General features: G+C 43.8%; 1 protein-coding gene across 1 annotated transcript; it reads left to right on the forward strand.

Moving 5' to 3' along the window:
• Positions 1-303: 303 nt before the first annotated feature.
• Positions 304-21,576, forward strand: OLFM4 (olfactomedin 4). The gene is made up of 5 exons (XM_042903854.1): positions 304-639; positions 5,256-5,408; positions 11,647-11,859; positions 12,836-12,995; positions 19,557-21,576. The coding sequence occupies exons 1-5, from the start codon at positions 454-456 to the stop codon at positions 20,357-20,359; spliced, it is 1,515 nt and encodes a 504-aa protein (XP_042759788.1). The 5' UTR covers positions 304-453; the 3' UTR covers positions 20,360-21,576.
• The last annotated feature ends 988 nt before the right edge of the window (positions 21,577-22,564 follow it).

Raw genomic sequence — 22,564 nt, forward strand, 5'->3', positions numbered from 1 at the left:
AACTTTCCTCTGAAAAGCATCATTCAGTAAAATGGGAGGTGGGGGCAGGGGTGGGGTAGGGGGGAACCACTAGGTGTGGCTTCTGGGCAAAGGGCTGAGGCTTGTTCACTCCTGGGACCTCCAAGTTCTGTTTCAACCATAAAGATTACCTTGAACCTATCTGTTTCAAGGAAGTATCAAGTTGGAAACCAGATATTGGGCTTGAAAATGTACATTTGAGTTAATATTTGGCAGGAGATATCTAGATCTAAGGGCAGCTGGCAGAGTGGGACTCAGCGACAAGGTGTGAAGGTGACTCAGGTTCCTGGGTGTCCTGACCCTCCTGGGGTGGTCACATGCTCCCTGGCAGCTTCCTCTTTTCCTACAAACTGGACGTGGGGAAATCCCCACTGGGCACTATAAGAAGCCCCTGGGCTCTGTGTAGAAACCAGTGGCTCCAGCTAAGAGCACAAAATGAGGACAGGCCTCCTCTGCCCCCTGGCCCTTCTGTTCCTCCTTGGCCAGACCACAGGGAATTTGGAGCCCCTGGTCCCTGGCCCAAGTTCCAGCTCTTTCCTTGACTCTGTGTTCGTCTCCAACTTCATCTCTGGCCTCAGCTCCAATGACAGCTTCACTCCCAGCCCTGGCTCCGAGTCTCAGGTGAGAAGGCCCCACGGCCTGAGAGCTGTGTTAATTCCCTTCCTCTCACTTTTTGGGGACCTGAATATAATTTCATGGATGGCTAGACCTGAGCACTCTAAAAGATTTACGACTCCCTTTGTTAACTGTAGGCGCCCTGGAAATGAATTAAAACCTGGGTAAAATAATTAAATTGTTAGCAAGAGAGACGACATCTTGGTTCTTCTGCCGGGAGCTTTAGGGAAAGAACTGAAGGTTTAGAGAGGTTCTCAAACCTGGCTACGCTTGGAATTGGGGGTGGGCAGGGGTGGGAGGGGTACACCAAAAATAGAGATGTCCGGATCCTGTTCCAGATGAGAACTCTTAGGGAAGGGGCCCTGCCAGGAGTAGCTCCAGAAAAGTCGGTCTGGTTTGCTGCCCATTGGGAACCCTGAGGATGATGAAGAATCGCCCTGAGGGAGTGAGAGCCTCTTTGCTCCAGCTGGAGCCCTGAGGATTTCTTTGAGCCTAGTTTGTAAAGGAGATGGATGGCCGAAGCAGGGGAGGTCTTTAGGAAAGTGCTCTTACACACAGATATGTCCCCAGAAGAGTATTAACTGTCTTCCATTTTCCTTATAGGGAATCATAAGAGCCATTTCCGAAAACAACAACAGCAGTAGCAATAAACAGGCCAAACAAAATCAGCAACAACAACAAAACCAAAGCCTGTGCTAGGAAGGGACTGTCCCAGCTAGGCTATATCCCCAGACCGTACCCCGAGCCTAGTTCTTTGGGAGATGAGTCCTCTTCGTATCTCCTTCGAGGAGAGGGGAAGAGGCACCAAGGGATGAGACATTAGGGGGCAGGAAGCATTTCCTTCTTCCAACTCTGCCTGCGTCTGCTCTGGGCCTTTCTGTAGGAGCCCTGCTCTGGAAAACCCAGGCTTGCCTTGGGGTGGAGGAGTCTTAACTCCCCCAAAGCCTGCCCCTCTGCACTCCTATGATCTTTATTCACAGGTCAGGTCACTGCTCACGTGATCATGTCTGAATGGGAGGGCCATTGGGATAAGGAGAGGAAAAGGCTTTTTTATTGTTTCCATTTTGACATCAGAACCGTGTAGATGAAAATTTGTTGATCAACAAATGGTTCGGATGAAGGCTCACATAGAAACTGCCGCAACAATGTTTGTTGAGCACCTGATAAATGCCAGGACTTGGTTAAGTACATAATATATATCATCTTATTTAACTCTCAGAGACAGGTAAAATTAATGGTCCCATTTTAGAGATGTGGAAACCGACGCTTAGAGAGGTGCCGTCGTTGGCTTAAAGTCACTAAGCCAGCAAATGATAGAACTCAAACTTAGTCTGCCTATCCTCTTCAGCATCTCAGTCTAGGCAGCTTTCTCTGTTTGAGGGGAGTATAGATGCAAGTTGCTAATTTTTAGGAGAAGCGTGGTTTGGGAATCGTGAATATGCGTGAACATTCTTTGCAGCCAGAAATCAGATGCATCATTTTATTCCACGATACTAAATAATTTCTGGGGACAATTAGAACTGGTTAACACTAATGTCCTCACCAATCAGAAAGCAGCATTTGGGTAAGATGAGCTAAAATGACAGAAAATAAAATATAGGTCAAGAAACGGAGAACTCCAATATGCCTGTTGTTTGGCAAAAAGACAAATGTTTAAAAGTAGATAAGGAATGGTAGTTAAATTGTGCTTAGAGGTTTTAATTTCCTTCCCAGTTCGCTTATCTCCCTCTGGTGAGTCAGTATCACTACCCCAACTTCTTTTTTTATGGCAGACAAGGTGTCACTTCTACTATAAACCCAATTTTCTAGGGCTGCCTGTCAGCTTGATGAGCTCTTTGGAAAGTGGTGGAAAACCCCTTTATAACTGTCATTGAGCAAGTTCCAAACGTATCATTTTCTGTACTTTGAAAATGTTGAGTACCATTATTTTATGCCTTGAATCTTTACAGGCACTTAGGCTTGGCTGCTAATTAGAGCCAATTGCAACCTTAAGTCACAAATGTGAGTCACACCTTCAGCTCTCGCGCTCAGAGCACTTCACATGCCTCAGATGTCCCCCTCCAAAGAAGGGGCCACTTGCAGGGTCCTCATTTCACAGACAAGAAAAGGCTCCATGCTTTGTTCACACGGTAACTGGCAGAGTCGGAACCAGGAGTCATGTTCTTCTGTCATGAGGCTAAGGGGTTTGGGCTTGTTGGAAAAAAGGACACTAAGGTTCCCTAATGACAATGGGGCTGATTCACTGGGCGGGAACTGGGTCTTATTTGTCTCCCTGACACCACAGCCTGGCAAGTTGTAGACACCAATAAATGTGAATTGAACACACGCTGAGTGAGAACCCATCAGTGCGGGGTGTCTTGTAAGGTACAGAGGGTCCTATTTGTCCTCCACAGGGGGACTGCATACCCTCTCAGAGGCCAGGGGACAAGCACACGCCTGGGTCTCCCATTCCTCATGCCACACTCACACCGAGTTTAAGCAGTCACTGCAGATGGAGTGAGACCCATCACCATTAGCTTCATTGTCTTTGAATGTGAGGAGCAGAAATATCTCTAATGGGAGACACTGATCAAACTTATGGACCATTTTGATGTCAGCTGAGCACGCGGGGCTGATGATAAGCAGGACGGCAGCTAGGGAGTCCACAGTGCTGGGACAGAGACGTTCAATAGAAGACAGTGGAATGGCTGTCAGCAGGGCTCATAATTATTTGCCTGCCTTTCAGGTGAACTTCAGGACTAAAAGTTGTTAGCGAGTTGATTGTCTAGAGACTGCTTGATGATCTCCACTATTTTCTGATTTGACAGAGCTTTCCAGAGGAGTCTAAGCCTGGTTCAACCCTGTCCTGTGCAGCTAATTAACCTCCCCTTTTCAAAATGCAGTGCGAGACATTTTGGGGGGTAGACAGTTGTAATAATAAGCTATTTTTTTTTCAAAAGTTCATGATACATTGGTCCTCCTGCAAAAGCCTTGGCGTGCTTGAGCCAGACGTTTTCTATCTTCAGTGGGAGTGATAAAGCAGGTTCCATTCTGGTGTAGCTCGTCCAGTCCTTCTTCATCCCTGGCAAAGACCCTTACCTTAATCCCCTCCCAGCTCCAACGTTTAGCATAAACCTGCTTGTCTCTCCTCCTTACTCCCCAATTTCTGCAGGTGTGGGATGTGATTGGCAAAGAAAATTGAGGCCAGTGTCAAGAATTTACCTGATATGCATATATATATATATATATGTATATATATGTATATGTATGTATATATGTGTGTATATATATATATATATGTGCATGCGTGTGTGTGTGTGTTTGTGTGTGTGTTTGCTTATCTTAAAGAAGATTAGGTTAAATTGACAAGCAATTTAGTTGCAAAAGCCTGAATTACTTGGTCCAGAGGTCACTGACAGAACACATCTTGACTGTAGAAGCATCTAGGTCCGGCTTGTTCGGGGATCATGGAGGCTGGTAGATACTAAATGCACAGAGCGCATCACCTCGCTGCAGCCAGCTGACCTCCTAAACGTTGAGAGGTGTGGCCTGCGTCTCTTCAAATTCTGCAAACCAGTGCTCTCTCCTCGGTCATTTCAGAGAGACACTTAGGTCTAATGTTCCACAGGTGAGCTTTGGGCTAGCCATCAGATGAGATCATTGTCAAGCACAGCCAGTCCACTGCCAAGAGTTACTCTGGAAGGCAATAGTTGTAATAAAAAAAAAAAATGTTAATTGTGCTGGGATCCCCTTGGGGAAGTTCGAGGGGGACAAAAGAAAAACAGGATCTTTCAAACCTGTCATTTTAAAATATGCAGCGGCACCAAAGTGTGAGCCTGAATATCTTAAAGAAACATCAAATATTTTAAAATGACTTTTCTGCAAGTGGTAAGCCGGAAAACTTAAACATTTTTTTGCACAAAACCTTCAGACTCCTACATTGTTCAGTCTTTTAAACATGGCTGTTTTTTCCCCACTCTAAAGAATGTTAATTATGCAATTTTGCAGGTGGAGAGAGGATGTGAATTTGCATTGTATATTTTCCCCCGTAACTCCTATGCGTGAGGTTTTTCTCTTTCCCTTGGAAGGCATTGGGTTGCGATTGGAGGTAACGGTGAGGAAGAGAAAATGAGTACGTGGAAGGAAAGGGAAAGTGACATTTACTGATCGCCTACTGCGTGCCAGGGACTTGGTTTACATTACTTGGTGACTCATGGGGACAACCCTGTGAAGTGGGTTATCTCTGTTTGGCAGATGAGGAAATTGAGTCTCATAGAGGGTTCACGTCCAGAAAGTGGGAGAATTGGAATTCAGAATGCTCATCACCTCCTTCTTTCCCTCACCTTACTTAGGAATAGTAACAATTACCTTGAAACCTACTCAAGAAAGGAGAATCTTCCTTTAGGTGTAGGTGCCTGACCCTGGTGTAGCCTGACTGGTGGAGATGTGGCTACACACGGAGTGTAATCACTGCCTGAGAAACATGAGCTCTTAGCTCGTGTCTTTGATGCTATTCATTTACGTATTGGACTCTACTTGCTTGCCTCTGAGCCCTCTTTTGAGAGGCCAATTTCTGGCACTCCAGTTACCCAAAAGCTCACTTCCCAGCTTCGTACTGATGTTGAACTTATTTTTATTTACAGTCGCTTTCCAATTTCACTGGCTTCGAGGATGACCACGGGACCTGCCACTGCTCCGTGACCCTCCCAGACACCACCTTTCCCGTGCAGAGAGTGGAACGCTTGGAATTCACAGCTCATGTTCTCTCCCAGAAGTTCGAGAAAGAACTTTCTAAAGTAAGTATTGCTTTTCCTTCTCTTACAACAACTTCTTGATAAGAGCAACCCAACCAACAAAACAGAACACTTTTTATTCAGGACTTTATCTGCAGGCTTCTTCGGTTGTGCCAAAGCCAGCATGTTTGCATCCTATGGAGGAGTTAGCCTTTATTTCACGGCACACCTATGGAGTTCTTTATAGCGGGAAAAATGAGGGCACGTGGAAGAAAATGGGCTGGAGATTATGCACGCCACGGATAAACTCACTTCAATATTGTATGCGTGCAGTTGGAAAGAAGCCTTGAGCTCTCCCTGCAAAACGCAACCTTGCAATTTGCATTTGGCTTTGGTTTTGTTGTTTCTTCCTGTTGATCCTCCTCGTCTTCCCTCCAGCTTTGCCTTCTCTGTCCTCTCCTCTGTTCTCTCTTCCTTCACTTTCACTTTTTCTTCCTATTTCTGCCCATTCTCCCTTCCCTTGTCCACCCTTCTAATCTTTCTCTCCCTTTCCTTCCTGATTTGTGTTTCTGTTTTTTGTTTTGTCTTCTCTTACCTTTGGAAAGTCCCGCCTCCTTCTCTTCCTCCTCCTTCCCCTCCCCACTCCTCCACTCTTGGAAGCTTCTCCTCTTCTCCTCCTTCCTTTCTCCCTCCTTTCCTTGCTCTTCCTCTTGTTTTTTCTTTCCAATTTACGCTCTTCCCTCCCTCCCACTCTCTGTCTCTCCCTCTGGCTCTGTCTCTGCCTCTCTGTCTCTGTCTCTCTTATTCTCTCCCTCGTGTGTTATTCTCTGTTGTCTCAGCAGGAGCATTACATTAAGCCTGTCCCACATTAGACCAAACCTGAAGAATTTGAATCAATTCTGGTAGGTCACACAGCCTTGGTAAAAACCCTGACTCCAACCCCCTGATTAGGGCTTTTTTTCTAGCCAGAGGAAGTTATCCCACCGGGTGTGCCTTTCTCTGAGCCGGTGGGGCAATGTGACCTGGCATTCCAGTTTTGACCCCTTCTTCGTTTTTTGGCCAAGTTAAAAATCAATTAGAAAAGCTCCCATTTTCTGCACAGGTGAAGTCCAAGCTAGGCTATAATCACATTATGTATTATTTAATACAACGCCATTAATTTACAAGGAGCTCTGGCTTTACTGCAGGATTCAAAATAAGTTTTCCTGAGAAATTTAAACTTAGCTGCCTCAGCACCCAGCACAGTTATCCTTTAAGACAAAAATGATGATGAGGCTGAGACCCTGCTTTCTTCCCGAACTGGTAGATAAATATTCTACGTTTCAATGGATGTCCAGGAAAATGTATTTGACTACTCTAGGAACCTAGCTTCTTAAGAAATAAAATGTCCTTGAATTAATCAGCAGAAAAGGCACGGCACTAAATTATAAATTCCAACCATTAATATTCATAGCCTTATTCCAGCATAATCAAGTACAGATAAGAAGTTATGCATAAAAACATAACAAGTGGAGGAAAATCCTAAGTAAAGATCTTTTCAGTTAGAGTCATTTGCTTTGAAATAGTGGAAGCTACTGATTTGCATGTCTTCTTTGCTGGCAGGAGTGTGAAGGGCAGTTTGAAACCCCACACTGATCCAGGGGAGGTGTGCAGCTCGCCAGGGCTGAGAGTATGGGACGTTTAATTCCGATCCTGTGAGGGGGAAGATGGCATCTGCCTTGCTAATAGTTGGCAGAGAGGAAGGGAGGAGTAGGTGGGAAAACTTCTGGTTCCCCAAATGTCAGTAGCTGGTCCTAAAGAAATCTGTGATTGAGGCCTGAGACAGGTATTGACCTGCCGGCTGAGATTTGCATCAGAAATTCTGTGCGACATCGATAATAACAACAATAATAACAGCTTCCTTTTCTGTTTCAATAAATTTTATTTATTTATTTAGAGAGAGACAGCATGCAAGTGAGCGAGGGGGTTGGGAGAGAGAGAGAGAGAGAAGTGGGGCTCGAACTCACGAACTGTGAGATCATGACCTGAGCCAAAGTCAGAGGCTTAATGACTAAGCCACACAGGCACCCTTGTTTCTGCTTTTTAAAATGCTTTCAGTCCTGTTCTCCTCTCAAGCAGCTCTTTAAGGCCGATAGGCCAGCGCTCTTCCCATGTTAGGGAGGGAAACATGGGGGTCCATAAAGGTCAAGAGCCATAAATGTGGAGGTCATTCCTCTCTTGGCCGAGTGAGCCAAGTCAGGAATTTGGGTCTCCGACATCATCCCAGTCCCTTTTCTCTCTGCCATGCTGTTATCAACCTCAAAGAAGAGATGTAGAAGGACAGTAATGCCTTCAATCCAAAGCTATCTCTTCTGCTGAGGGCTTTTGAATTTTCAGGTGAATTATTATAGCCGTCCCTAAGTTGCCTTGGAAATCACCATTCATCTGGAGGCCTGGAGGGAACGCCCGATTGGACAGGCCCGCAGAAGAGGGTTTTGACTGCCTTACGTTGATTCATTATCTGTCAGTACACAGGAAAGACAGGGAGCTGCCTCTGCATGAGCTGCTGAAAGCATTTTATACTTTTCTGTTGTTTATGGTATGTCTTCTTGTGACTATACTCAGGAGCGGACGACAAAAAGACAGCTCAGGGTTTTCTTTGTCCAGGGGGCTGTGGCGTTTGGGGCGAGTTATTTCATACGACACACGTTTGCCAATGGATCCTCATGCATGAGAAGGTCAAGGTAGTCTGGGAGACATTTAGGCAACTTATAAACAAAGAACATTGATGGAACAACGTGTCGTGCACTGAAAGAGAATAAATTAAAAAGTGAGATTGAAGAAAAAACCCCTGAAAGCACTGTTTCTCTAATAATTGCTGTAACTTGTAGACATCCAGTAAGTGAAGCACTTAGTATGCATTTTCCCTAGTCTTTGCAGAAACCTGGTAAGCTTGCTACCATTACCCCCAGTTTATAGGAGCAACTAAGGCTTAGAGAAATTAAGTGATTTGCCTACTAAGTACTGAAGTCAGCTTTGAGTTTAGGTGGACCTGGCTCCAAAGGATTTCCCATGTCTTCGTGGTCAGTTCAAGCTCAACTCCTCTTGTTGTTAAAGACATATTAAAATAACAGTATGTTGCAAAGTACATTTATCTGTTTCTGATAATCTGGCCGTAATTATGATCAGAGGTTTTGAGGCAGGAACATGAGCCAGACTGATTCCTTAGCTTAATAGCCAGCTGTGCTGCATCCGTATCTATTATGGGACCATGTCTACCATGCAGAACAACAATGAACACCCCAAAACAACCCCCCCAGACAAATGTTGATTCTTAGAGCCCATCCGTGATATAATATATATATAAGAAACAAAATGGAAGCTCTGTTAGATTGGTGATTTGAAGGCAAGCATAGATGAGTCTTTTAAAGCTCAAACTGCTAGTGATGAGGAGCTCGTAATAAAGATGTTGGCACAGGGGGGTGTCCTCTTAGGGCTAGACCCTTATTATTTTATTTTTATTTTTATTAGAGAGAGAGAGAGCTGGGGAGAGGGGCAGAGGGAGAGAGAGAGAGAGAGAAAGGGAAAGAAAGAAGGAGAGAGAGAGAGAGAGAGAGAGAGAGAATCCCAAGCAGGCTCCATACTCAGTGTGGAGCCCAACATGGGGCTCAAACTCACGAACCGATAGATCACGACCTGAGCCAAAATCAAGAATGGGACACTCAACCGACTGAGCGACTCGGGTGCCCTGTGGCTAGACCCGTATTCTTGCTCTACATCTCTGGTGCAAGTTGCACTGTGGCTTCTGACCTTGCACTTCTAGGGAAAGCTAGATGTTCTGGGAATTGCCCACAGCAGCTCAACACTAGAGATCTGTGCATGTAAAGAGTTTACATGAGCAATCTACTTAAGTCAGTAGAGTCCTCAAATTCCCTCCTGCCTTCTAATAACTCTATGGGCGATTCTAGTTTTCCTGAACATCATCGAGCTTTCCTTTAAATGTCAGCTGAAAAGAACCTCGAGTTTTTTCCCGAAACAGATCTTTAGGGACTCTTCATTTTGTGGCTGAACGAGGGCAGGCATGCCACACATCCTCATAGGTAGCAAACTCCAGGTTATGCCTTGGTTTTCAGTGAGAATCTGGGAGAGCCACATTTTATTTAGCAGCGATGACAGTTGGATCACTCATTTTTGTAGAACAACAGCTGCGATGTGCCACCAACATGTTCCAGGAAAACAGAGGGTGTTTCATTTGTTCCAAGAGCTGGCAAGACCAAATGCCAACAAGAATATTCATTCTGCAAACTTCCATTTCTGCGATGGATTGGCACTTTATTATTATTGTTATTATTATTATTATTCTTTTTACAGGCAAGTTTTTATGCTTGATTTTTGCAGAAATTAAAACCTGGCTACCTTATATTTGTGTTTATACTTTTGAGGGAGACTCGTTAGGTTTTCTGTTTTTTTCCAACTTCCTTAACCACCAAAATGTCACCAGCCTTGTCAGCCTCTGACGATGGCGCATCTGATGGCAGTGAGCATCAGTTGCCCGAGGAGATACACCAGCAGTGCCGAGGGCTGCATTTTCAACTTTCATTAAAATCCTCTTTGCCTGGAGCCCTAGCCCTTTAGGTCTGTGGCCTATGAGTCTGCTCTAATTTGCACAGTGGGGTTAAGTGGAAGGACGAAAATGACAGAAGTTAAGACTGCCTTTAGTATTGGGAGGATTACAGGCCAACATCTGGCTCTGAATTCATCCAGGCACCGTGGATCAGCTCCTTGACATTAGCACAGTTTGGGGAAAAGTATCACTTATGTTCGAATTTTTAGAAAGAGTGTAAAGCCAGCAACTTTTAATGAGCAGGTCCTTAAAAAGGCCATGGCATTTCTTTCAGAGATCAGATACAAAAAGAACCACCAAATGTGTTTATTGAAATACCCATTTGGAGCTTCCAATTATACACTAAACCACCAAGGGAATTTTTGGAAGTATTTTAACTTAATGATCAGACATTCAAATATATGCAACAAATGCGTAAAGGTCTGATTGCAATAATCAGTTCTTGGAATAAATGTGGGTGCACTTAATGAAATGTGCACTTTATAGTCACATACACACTCACATATTGTGTAGTAAAGTTGGGTCTTTATGGCACTCTGTAAAAGGTAGAGGGGCTCAAAACTCAATGCATATGGCCACCAGAGAAGGAATTCTACTCAGTGCACTTCTCTCTCTTCTAGAAAATACTTAGATTTAGAGCGGTGTTTCTAAATGGAGGGAGGGTGGTGGTGATGGTGATTTTGCCCCCAGGGAACATTAGCAATGGCTGGGACATTTTTGGTTGTCACAGCTGAATGGTCTGTGGCTGTTATTGGTGTCTAAAGGCCAGGAATCCTGGTTCACATCCTATAATGCACAAGAAAGCCCCCCCCCCCCCCCGCCCCCCAACAAGAAAGAATGATCTAGCCTAAAATATCAATAGTGCTGAGGTTGGGAAACCCTGGTTTAGATCCAGTATGTGCATTGAGGGGAGGAGGGAGGGCAAGGGAGTCTGGTTCAAACCAGTTTAGTTTGGAGACCTAATATCTTCAAACATTAAAATGGAAATTAAAATATACTTGTGAATGATGACTCTGAAGCAAAATTATTTTTAGTCTAGGCAAGCACAAAATCCACCCCACCAATTGTAATAATGTTTTTTTTTTTTCGTTTGCATTTAGATAGATTAAAGAAAAACCAGTTAAATTTTTAGTACGTGTGCTGCGGAAGCGAGCACTAGTTAAATATATTTTTGATCCTTTTTTTTTTTTTAATGTTTATTTATTTCTGAGACAGAGAGAGACAGAGCATGAGTAGGGGAGGGGCAGAGAGGGAGACACAGAATCAGAAGCAGGCCCCAGGCTCTGAGCTGTCAGCACAGAGCCTGACGCGGGGTTCGAACTCACAGACCACGAGATCATGACCCAGGCTGAAGTCGGACGCTTAACTGACTGAGCCACCCAGGTGCCCCTCTTTTCTTTCTTTCTTTTTTTTTTTTTTTAAGTAGGCTTCACACCCAGCATGGAGCCCAGCACGGGGCTTGAACTCAGGACAGTGAGATCAAGACCCGAGCTGAACTCAAGAGTGAGACGTTTAATCAACTGAGCCACCCAGGCACCCTGATATTTTTGATCCATTTCTTTACCAAAAAAGAAAGAAAGAAAGAGAAAAAAAAAAAAAGATTGACAGCAAACAAATAGTCCCCAAGGGCTTGGTAGTGGAGGAAGACTGTATAGTATTACTTTGGGAATTGACTTAAGCTTTTTGATTCCCTTTCAGGTAAGGGAATATGTCCAATTAATCAGTGTGTATGAAAAGAAGCTTTCAAACCTAACTGTCCGAGTAGAGATCATGGAAAAGGACACCATTTCTTATACTGAACTGGACTTTGAGCTGATCAAGATAGAAGTGAAGGAGATGGAGAAACTGATCATACAGCTGAAGGACAATTTTGTTGGAAGCACGACAATTGTTGACCAGCTGGAAGTGGAGGTAAGTCATGAGCTCACTTCTGAGAGGCTTAATAATAAATTAAGAAGTGGGCAGGTGTTGGGACCAGGCTATGGATCTCTCTTCTGACTTTTAATTCTGCACTCTCTCATGACCACCTGGCATGTCCTGTGTTCTGCTTTTGGGGGGTGTCTGAATAGTGAGGGGAACACAATGGGAACGTGTTCATTGAGGAGCAGGTGTCATCCAGTGGGCCTGCCCCAGACCCAGGTGGCCTTTCAATGTCTCTAGAAAGGTGATGATATAAATCTGAACAAGTCCATGGCCAAGTTAGATCGAGTGACTTCTCTGTTCTGGATTTATCCTTGTGGGACTAGAAAGCCACAATTTACTGGATTTTGGAATTGCTAGGTCTGTTTCTCCTTTTGAATGATCATGTGATCCTTGATTCCTCTTGGAACACTTCTCCACATACTGGCAACCCTCTTTAAAGGAATTTCATGCGATTATGTTTTAGTGAAGCCTTTTAAGCTCTATGGATAAAGACCATCACATTAATGTTATGGTTGGGTAATTTATCTCAACGAGAATTTACTAGCATGGACATGATGTGGGCTGTAATGGAGAAGTCTAGTTACATATCTCAGATAAGTTTTCTCTGGCCCTTGCAATTTGTTAGAAACTTAATTATAATACAACATGAGTAAACATGAGTTTATAGGGGAAGGTTATTAGAAATGAACTTTAATGGACCTTTGTGGATGCTTAGACTGAGCCTGTGCTCTATTATTAAATCTGTTAAAATCTTTGCCATTTTCTTCTTGTCACACACATCTGCCTGAGATCTGACAGGCGTTCACGCTAAACCATAAAATGTATTCTTCCAAATGAAACCATTCCGAAGAATCTCGGGTGTACTCTCTAGCAATGTTTCACTAAGTGACAAATTCAGCCCTGGAATGTTTATGAAAGAAATTGCACAATAATATAAAGTCACTCTGCATTTTTATTTCCTTAGATAAGGAATATGAGTCTCCTGGTAGAGCAGCTCGAGACGCTAGACAAAAACAACGTCCTTGCCATTCGCCGGGAAATCCTGGCGCTGAAGAACAGGCTGAAGGAATGTGAAGCCTCTAAAGGTGAAAATGTTACTGTCTCCCCACCGCCTCCTGCCCCTGGTAAGCCTGCCATGTTGTCACCACCTGAGCCAGCCCGGTTAAGGGCTGAGAGTGGGGCGGGGAAGGGATTTGGGATTGCAGAGTTGAAGCGGGGATGGGATTTTTGCAGGGCTGAGGGGGAGGGTAATGGACGGGGGGGGGGGGGGGGGGGGGTTCTGGTGAAAGCCTCTGGAATCTGCAAGGCGTCGGTGCTGTCCCGCGGATGGCAAGGGCTGATTGGCTCATGTATCCGATGAGCTGGGTTATGCCTTGACTCTTCCTTTTCTCTTGCTTTCTTTCCATCCCTGCTTCCACACCTGTATTTTTCCTTTACGCTTTCCTGAAATGCACCTGCTGTTTTTTCGCGTGTCCGAGGATTCAGGGAGGATTTAACGGTCCACCTGTACAGTACTTGTGGGTGTGGCCTGCCATCCTGCCTAGAGTGTGAGTTCCCGGAGGGCAGGGATGGCCTCATACTCTCTAAATAATCCTTGGGGCTAGGTATAGCATAGAGGTGGGTGCTCCATAATACCTCCATGAATGGAGGTAGTGGAGTGTAGAGGTCAGGAGTATGGCTTTGGGACGCCAAAGACCTGAGCTTCCCAGCTATGTGGCCACAGCAAAAGATCCTTAATCTCCCCCTCGATAAAATGGGAGAATACTACTTACCTGTGAGCAGGTTAATGAAACAAGTCTTGGGAAGCACTGCGTTCTATGATGGACACTTATATGCTGAAATTTGTTATTATTATTAACGATGATAATTGAAGTGAAAACCTGGCTGTGAACGAAAGCGGTCCTTGTGTGCTTCAGCCCGTCCCTTCAGGTGAACTAAAGCCCTCCTCTGTCGCCCTGTGCAGCCCTGTCACAGGGAAGCCCTCCCTGCGGGTCATAAGCATCTCAGCCTGAAAAGGGCCTGTACCTTCTCATCAAATCATACAGCTCTTGTTACTTTCATTAATTTCTGTTTCCACAGACTGTTTCCTCTTAGGCTGTGTGTTTTTGGATCCTTGTCAATGTAACTGGCTTCTTTAAGGCTTTAATTAGATACTGCCATAGTTATAAGCCTCTTGGTGGTGTTCAGGAGACTCTCTTCCCTCCCTCTGCTGTTGGCAACCTGTCATAGTATGACATACAGAGGAAGTTCAGGACAAAGGCCATGCCTTGTCCTCTGGAACACACTGAGGTTAAATTTAGTCTGGGATCAGCAGTGTCAATGTGCATTGAAAATGTGAGCTCTTTCTGCTGGGCCACGCAGGGCTCCTTGAGGACAGGGTCAAAGCAATGACAAGCCCTGATAACACGTGAACAAGGTTTTCTTTCTTTCTTTCTTCCTCCCTCCTTTCTCTCTTCCTCCCTCTATTCCTTCCTTCCTTCCTTCCTTCCTTCCTTCCTTCCTTCCTTCCTTCTTTGGAGTGAGGACATTTTAGAACTGGAAGGGACATTTAGGGCCATCTAGCTCAGGTCCATCATGTCTCAGAGGAGGGAACTTAGGTGGTGAGGGTGCTGCTTTTCCTGAGGCCACACGGGTGGTTAGTGGCAGGGCTGAGGCCGAAATGCAAGGCCCCTCACTCCCTGGGTATCTCAGGACCTAGAGCGTCCGTGGCAATAACCCAAGAATGGCAGTGGGAGAGAAAGCACACTTCTTAGTATATCTAAAGAGGAAAACAAGCGAGCCTGTTGGATTATTTTTGTTAGAAGTTTTTTTCGAGAACTTTCCCCTAGGTCCTTACACTTAGACTTTTGTGAGTCATCCCAGCCCAGCTGTGTTGTTTAAGCAAATTGGACCCAGATTTCCTCTCACTTTCCCACAACCTTGGCTGTACCTGGATCCCGGCCAAGCCACTTGGCCCTCCTCCAGCTTTGTTCATATTATATTTATGATGTTTATATTAAACTGACTTTTTGTCATGTTTTTAAATCAATTTCTTTTACTTGCTCTCTTTCTGTTTGGATTGGTTGATAATGCAGAATTGGAAACTCCCCAGGCACCACAAAGTTGTCAGCCTGTGGAGACTTTAATTAAAGTTACTCACAATTATGGGACTTTAAAATCTGGCCTGTCTGCTTTTTTCACTGCAGAGTTGCACAGAACAAAAGACTGCACGCAAGTCTCAGCTATAAAGGAATTCCATGCTCTCGGGGCTCCTCTCTCCCAGTTGCAGGTTGCTGTCTGTGGTCAGCTTGATCTTAGAATGAGTACATGTAGTGAGGGTTCAATAAAATGCACTTTGTATTTGGTTTATGCCGCAAATGGTATCCTTTTCTGCTTCATTTCATAGAAACTTCTAATCTAAAATAATTGCCCTTCTGCTCATTAACTTTTTTTCCTGAGAACAACTGACTCTCTCTCTCTCTCTCTCTCTCTGATCTCCCCCTGAATCTAGATGACTGGAGATAGGCAAAATGTACGTACACGCCCAGGGGTCGATTGCGGTTGTGCTTGGAGATGATGTCAGGTTCTGTGCTGACACACAGTAGGTGCTCAGTAAATGGCTGATGAAAGATAGTGACCTGCCAAAATCCCAAGCCTTAGGAAAAGCAGAGTGTTGGGGAGAATGTATCCAATAATTTAGTCTTCATCATTTTGTGATTATGATCAGGTTAACTGCCTAATTCCCACAGGTGAATTATATTCTCCTCTTTGCTCAAAGTGCAGTTGTCTAGGTAGGAGATTGCATTGATAGATCCAAGATTAAGTTTCCCCTGCAGATAGTCATTGACTTAAGAAAAATGCTACTAAGCATGAGACTTTAAAAAAGCCAACTTAGGGAGTGCCTGGGTGGCTCATTCGGTTAAGCGTCTGACTCTTGATTTTGGCTCAGGTCATGATCACATGGTTTATGAGATAAAGCCCCGAATCAGGCTCTGTGCTGATAGTGCAGAGCCTGCTTAGGATTCTCTCTCTCTCTCTCTCTCTCTGTCCCTGCCCTACTCATGCTCTTTCTCTTTCTCTCTCTCAAAATAAATAAAAAGCATTTAAAAATTCTTTAAAAGATAAAAAAGCCAAGTTAGGGTGTGTTAAAGTCTTATCATGTGGCTTCCCAGGGTATTTTCAGAACACCATGACAAGATCTAATGAATTGCATGATGAGATTGCCAACCAAGGCGACACTTGTGTGGAGGGTTCCCTTGCTTTATGTTCTGCTGAGTGAATACCAGGCTTTTTGTAAAACATATGTAGCAGGGTAGAGTGCTAGTTGTTTTATTAATAAGGTAAGCTGGGTTTGGGGGCTTTGATTAGTCTTTCATTCTTTTATTCCACGAACATAATTTGGTGCCACTGCATGGCTGGTCCTGTTCTGGGAGCTAGGGTTCCCAGGATGGATACAGGAACCTCCAGAAACCACTATGTAGGAAGGGAGACAGTCGTGTGAACTTTCAGCTATATATAATGTGATGTGATTATAATGCTGATAGTTACCATTTGTTGAGTTGCATGTACATACCTTCTCTTTCTTCTTAACAGTTCTACAGAGTAGGTATTATTATTATTATTTTTTAATACAAGGAAACTGAAGCTCAGAAGCTTACACAGCCAGTAAGTACTGGAGTCAGGATTTGAACTGGAATCTGTCTGCCAATAGCTTCACCCGTACCAGGCTGCCTTCCATAGATGCTCTGATAGAGAGGTGCACCTGTGATTCCCGCAGTAACAAGAACGTTTCAACCAGTCACCAGCCTGATTAACACCGATGTATCTTTACTTCCTTGCCTGTAGAATAGCTAAAAGTGTACTTTTACTCTTAGTTCTGCGGTGTGTTCTTGTCCATTAGGAAGATGTGAAGCGATGCATTGGTCTTTCACATTCTTGGATTATGGTTGGGCAATGGGTGGTTGTGCCAGGGGTGGAAGCTTGGGACGGCCGAGAAGGCTAAGACCTTGAAATGAAGGAAGGGGCGGGGAAGGGATATGAGATGAGGTAAGGGGGGTTGGGGGAAGCTTGGCACAGATTGGGGGGAGGAGGGGTGGAGGCTCCGGCTGGGCAAAAAGGAGCAGCGGGCACCAGGATGGCTGTCAGTTTCAGTATCGTTTCCAGGCCAGCTTGCTGCCGGGAGTCGAGGAAGCCCGCCATAGCCTTTTCTCTGGCCTGTCACTGCTGTAGCCACATCTGTAGTATTGGCAACAGTGCCCAGTTCTCCTCCCTGTTTCTGCTTCCTTCGACCACAGCCAGGCCCAAAGGACATTGAGGATGAGAGAGGGGTAACAAAAAAGGGTAGGAGAGTGTTTAGGAATGGCTGGGAAGTGAGAAAAAGAGATGTAGGCTTCATACAGTTCTGGTATTTACACCAGGTACAATGTTTAATTTCCTGGTCGACTTGTAAAATGATAAGCCATTATCATTAGTAGTCGTAGTAGAAGTAGTAATTTTGAAGAGCAGTTTATTTGGATTCCTTTATATCTAAGGATTTCCACATCCAAGACAGAACAGTTTATTACCTTTAACCCCGTGATAATGCTTGAATAAGACTATACATCGTAAGTTTTCCTTACGTATCTTGTTACTGTCGGTTCGGGATATTTTCTTTCCAGGAAAGCAAGATTCGATTAAGCAAACAATTCCTAAGTCTTCCAACCTGCAAGAAAAACATGACTTTCTTACATTTCCTTAGAGTGAAATGTAGTTAAATAAGTAAGTTCTCGGGAAGGTATTTTAACTAGCAAATCCGGTTTGTAGCATATGGAAATTCAAACAGTTTTTGTTATCATTAAACTGAACACACCATTAACTTTATTTTAATAATTCATGCATTGTTTCATAAACAAAAGCAAACAAGCATTCATCTGAGAGATCACTTTTAGGAGAAGAAATAATAATTTATAATTTTATTTATTATTTCCTTGGTGGAGAACAGTCTCTTGGCTGAACACACGTTGCTTTTTTATTTATGAAATGGTGCATGCATTATTAAAATAAACCAGCGCCTGTGTTCTGCTTAATGATATGCAAAATTATTTGAGGTTGGGTACAGAATGGTCTCATTTCTCTACCTGTTGTATGGTTGGCTGGCTTTCCCACCAACTGCGGATTTATGAGAGCATTTAAGGAGCACGTATTTAATTCTGGGACCAAAAAGCCCCAGCAGATTGGAAGAATAAAAGCAGGGTTTCTAGTAATGGTTTCACCTCTGAGCAGTCCTTGAGTGAGGAGGGGGAGAAGGGGGGGGACATTTAGCAAGGAAAGGAATAGGTCTTTCCATGTCGGTCAGAGGCACAGACTTACAGACAAAGCTTTGCTCTCACTTAACCAACGTCCTACCCCCACCCCCGCCCCGATAAATCAGGTAATTCTTTGGAGCTCTGCTTTTGGCTGTAGCTCACTTCATGTGCTCTCCATGGCTCCCTGATTCCCTCTAAGCATTCAAAGCCAGAGCAAGTGATTCAGGTTCTGTTCCTTCTTCCCTCACCTGCTCAGCTCCAGGCAGTAGGATGAGGGAAAATGACCTCAAATGTACTTGAAGTGGAATTTTCTTTGTCATCCAATAAACAATGTTACCCATTTTTAAAGAGATATTTACTAAGATCCCTCAAAATGTGTGTTCAACTCTGGATAGTTATTATAAAGACTCTGGAGGAGTTTTATGTTATTTTTGTAGCTCATAAATGATTTGGGTTGGCAGGCATTTCAGAGTGTGACGTGTAGGGCCAGTTGTCCAGCCTGGGTTGTTCACTGCTGGTACAGGGAAGGTAGAGTCAGTGGACCGGTGAGCCTGGTCCCACTTGATTGTACACATTGTGACGACAGTGTCAGATTGAGAAAGGTGAAGGACTTGCTGTCATTCTATGACCCAGTAGAATATGTGGTATAAACAGCAAGACCTACTTTACAACTGCAGCAAGGTGGTCACCAAGTGATCTACGTAATAGGCTTATGCTTTGGGCACACATCAGACCCTATTGCCCTAAAATCACTTCCATGGCTTCTCAAGGCGGAAATCCCACCATTAGAGGACTATCTTTTTGTATCTTTAAAATACCATATTTAAAACTTCATCTTCTGAGATTGGCTTGGGGCAGCAATGGTACCTGGCATGAATATGCACTTGGGGTTCCAGGGAGGGGTAGAAAGGTGAAGGGCATGGACACTTGTCCAGGACAGTCTTCTCCTTCGTCACAGTTGTCCCTGATCCTGGCAAATAGCACCTTGTGGCTTTATGGAAAAAGGGTAGGATCTGGGATGACCTTGCTCTTTTTGATTTCTCTAGAAGAAAAATGAAATAAAAAAAAAAAGATTGCAAAATGCTTTCTGGTAGAAGAAAATCTGTCAAATCCACCAAGTCCTCCTTTCCTCTTTCTAGGCCCTCAAACCTTTTTAATATGGCTCTTGGCAGTTCTAGCATCCCCATCTCCGGAATGAAAGCCCATTAAATAGGAGGTGGTTTTCTCTAGAGCTGACAGGAGGCTTGCATTGAGACTGACACCAAAAGAAGGTCTTGATCCTTCTCCATCAGAACCACGGTCGTCGCCGAACCTTGACAAGAAAAGTATTTATGGGTTCCTTGGTTCTTAGGACATTAAACCATTTGTATCTCGTCATTCATTTTTCTCTAAGAATGCCCTTGTATGTTCTTGTTTGTACAGGGAGCTGTGGCCATGGTGGTGTGGTGAATATCAGCAAGCCGACCATCGTTCAGCTCAACTGGAGAGGGTTTTCCTTTAAGTATGGTGCCTGGGGTCGGGATTACTCTCCCCAGCAACCAAATGGAGGGCTGTATTGGGTGGCACCTCTGAATACAGATGGGAGACATCTGGAATATTACAGGCTCTACAATACCCTGGATGATTTGCTATTGTATATAAATGCCCGAGAATATCGGATTACCTATGGCCAAGGCAGTGGTACAGCGGTTTATAACAACTACATGTATGTCAACATGTACACCAGCCAGAATATTGCCAAAATTAACCTGAATGACAGCAGGGTTGAAGTGACTCAAACTCTCCCTGATGCCGCCTATAATAACCGCTTTTCGTATGCTAATGTCGATTGGCAAGATATTGACTTGGCTGTGGATGAGAATGGGTTGTGGGTGATTTATGCAACCGAAGCCAGCACTGGTAACATGGTGATTAGCAAACTCAATGACACCACACTCACGGTGCTAGACACTTGGTATACGAGACAGTATAAACCATCGGTTTCTAACGCCTTCATGGTGTGCGGGGTTCTGTATGCCACCCGCACTCTGAACACCAGAGAGGAAGAGATTTTCTACTACTATGACACAAACACAGGGAGAGAGGGCAGTCTAAACGTTGTAATGCCTAAGATGCGGGAGAGAGTTCAGAGCATTAACTACCACCCTTTTGACCAGAAACTTTTCGTCTATAATGATGGTTACCTTCTCAATTATGATCTGATCTTTAACAAGGAACCCAAGTAAGTTGTGGAAGGATGAGAGAGAAATAAAAGGTTCCTTGAAAAAAATGGTCTTTTTCACTTATTTAGCTATCCGCGGGGGGGATTTGGAAGTGAGTTTGCTTAGTAGTGATACTTGGGAGCACAGTTCTATCGCACTGAAGACTTAGGATATTTGCCCTGATTTGGTAAGTTCTTTTGGAAGCCGTCTGCCTCCAGAGAATGCATTTCCCTAGTGAAAATAAGGTCCTTGCAGGGTAGATGGGATTGTGGGGGTCTAGGGACATTATAGGTTCAAGGAAGGTGTCAGTGAGACAGCTCCGGAAATCAAGGAACTTAAAGAGAACCCTATGGCTTTTGGGGATTCTTTGTAAGGATGGGTGTCAATGACCAGCTCTCCTCCATGTAGCCAGGTTAATTCATCCATGCCTGAAAGAAACCTGATCTCAATTAGGCAGATTAATACTTGAAACTCCTTGAGGGATCAAGTCTCCATCTTTGGTTTTTCTTACTAGCATCTGGACAGTGTTTTATATGTAGCAGATTAGTAAACTTAGCATGCTTGTATTATATCTGTGAGATGCTCAGAGTTTTCTAGAGAGAGGCTCTTTTATGCACTAAATTGTACCCTGTAAATCAGTCCCAGATGGACCTGCAGGTGGGGGATTTGATTTTTCTTTTATCCCTTTTGTCCACCTCTAGAAGAGTCAGTAGAACCCTCCTACCTCATAACTCCATTCCAAAGGCGCGCAGAAGACTAGAACCAGATTTACCAACCAGTTCCCTCCTCCCATTTCCTACCTCCTGCTTTTTATGAGAATTAACCAGTTTTTTTATGGAATGGGTAGAAGAAAAACAAAATTACACTTTTTGTCTCATCATGAAATTACACTTACATGACTCTAGGACCGTAAGAACAGATGGCAGTGATAAAATAATAGCGTATCTGGTTACATGACAAAGCCCTTGGAGCATATGTGACATTTGTATTAAGTCATATCAATTGTTTCATGCAAGGGTTGTCTTTGTTTAAGCCTAAAAGTTGTAAGAAAATAAATTTTTTTTTGAGGAAGACATATTTTTAAAAAACCATTGAAAATATCTAGTAAATCAGTGCAGTTTGAAAACCTAGCAGATGTATGTGCTTCTGTGCTTTTGGATGGCTTTCTCTTCCGGTCTTGGTCTGTTTCCCCTTGATGTTCATGAGTCCCAGTCTATAGGACTGGCTCTTTAAATGCTATAACCGTCCCCTTTTAATAAATGATTAAAGTGTGTTTTGATATAAATGTTGTCTTTTGGTTTTTTTTTTTTAACTCTTTTATTTTTATTATAAAAAGCCTCTTAATAGAATGGTCTCCACCTTGCTGTGAGGTACAGTGTGGCTACCTCCCAAACACCGATGCCCAGGAAATCATACACCTAACAGCAGATAACATCAAGACTTTTAGAAAGAGTCCAAAGTCAGGCTGGCTCTTTAGTTTTCATTTCCCTTTAAAATCCATTCTTTCTGGCAGCTTTTGTTGTAGGAGACTGCACTCTTTTCTTTGGGGATATGACCTTATGTACTTATTAATTTGCATGACTGATCTGATTATTTCCAACGTTAGACTATATTTGTGTGGCTTATGTTCCTTTTCCAACCGAGCTGTTAAAATGGGTCAGAAGCCTCCAGATCTTCCCTAAACAGAAGGTCTTGGCCAGAAAGCAAAGAGACTAAGTGGCCATATTGGAGAGAGAAATACCTTTACCAAAGACAATGTATAGGGGGACAGGTGACCTAGAGCTGGAAGGGAAGACAGACCTGGCTAGTGTAGTTAGTCCTACTGAAATGCTCATTTTTAATACATGCCATACTTTTTTTTTTTTTTTTTTTAGGCAGGTGGTAGCTATGATATTTAGTATTTTTAGCAGTGTTATTCTGTATTTTTCAGGCTGAGCATAGAGACAGGTATGGCCTTCAAAATGCAACAAGATGTGAAGATAAAGACCAGTATGTCATGTGAGATATAAGTTAAAAAACAGTGATGCTACCTTAATCTGGCCAGCGGGCAATTTTCCAGATGAATGTTCTACCACATTCATAGTATGATCTCTGAAGATCTGGAAAAGAAGGCAGGAAGCCAAAGTAACCCTAGCAGTCAGCTTCTTATTTAAATGGCTACAGAAGCATTTGCCTGACATTTCCCTTCAGAACCTTCTTCCACTGGATGTGGTGTATCAGGGGTGTATG

The sequence above is a fragment of the Panthera leo genome, chromosome A1, assembly GCF_018350215.1.
Source record: "Panthera leo isolate Ple1 chromosome A1, P.leo_Ple1_pat1.1, whole genome shotgun sequence".
In the NCBI taxonomy this organism is placed as follows: Eukaryota; Metazoa; Chordata; class Mammalia; order Carnivora; family Felidae; genus Panthera; species Panthera leo.

Excerpts from the sequence above, each read along its gene's own strand:
- OLFM4 (XM_042903854.1), top strand. The coding sequence starts at position 454 with ATGAGGACAGGCCTCCTCTGCCCCCTGGCCCTTCTGTTCCTCCTTGGC. Across the intron at positions 640-5,255 it reads GCCCTGGCTCCGAGTCTCAG|TCGCTTTCCAATTTCACTGG; the intron begins GTGAGAAGGCCC and ends TTTTATTTACAG. Across the intron at positions 12,996-19,556 it reads CCCACCGCCTCCTGCCCCTG|GGAGCTGTGGCCATGGTGGT; the intron begins GTAAGCCTGCCA and ends TTGTTTGTACAG.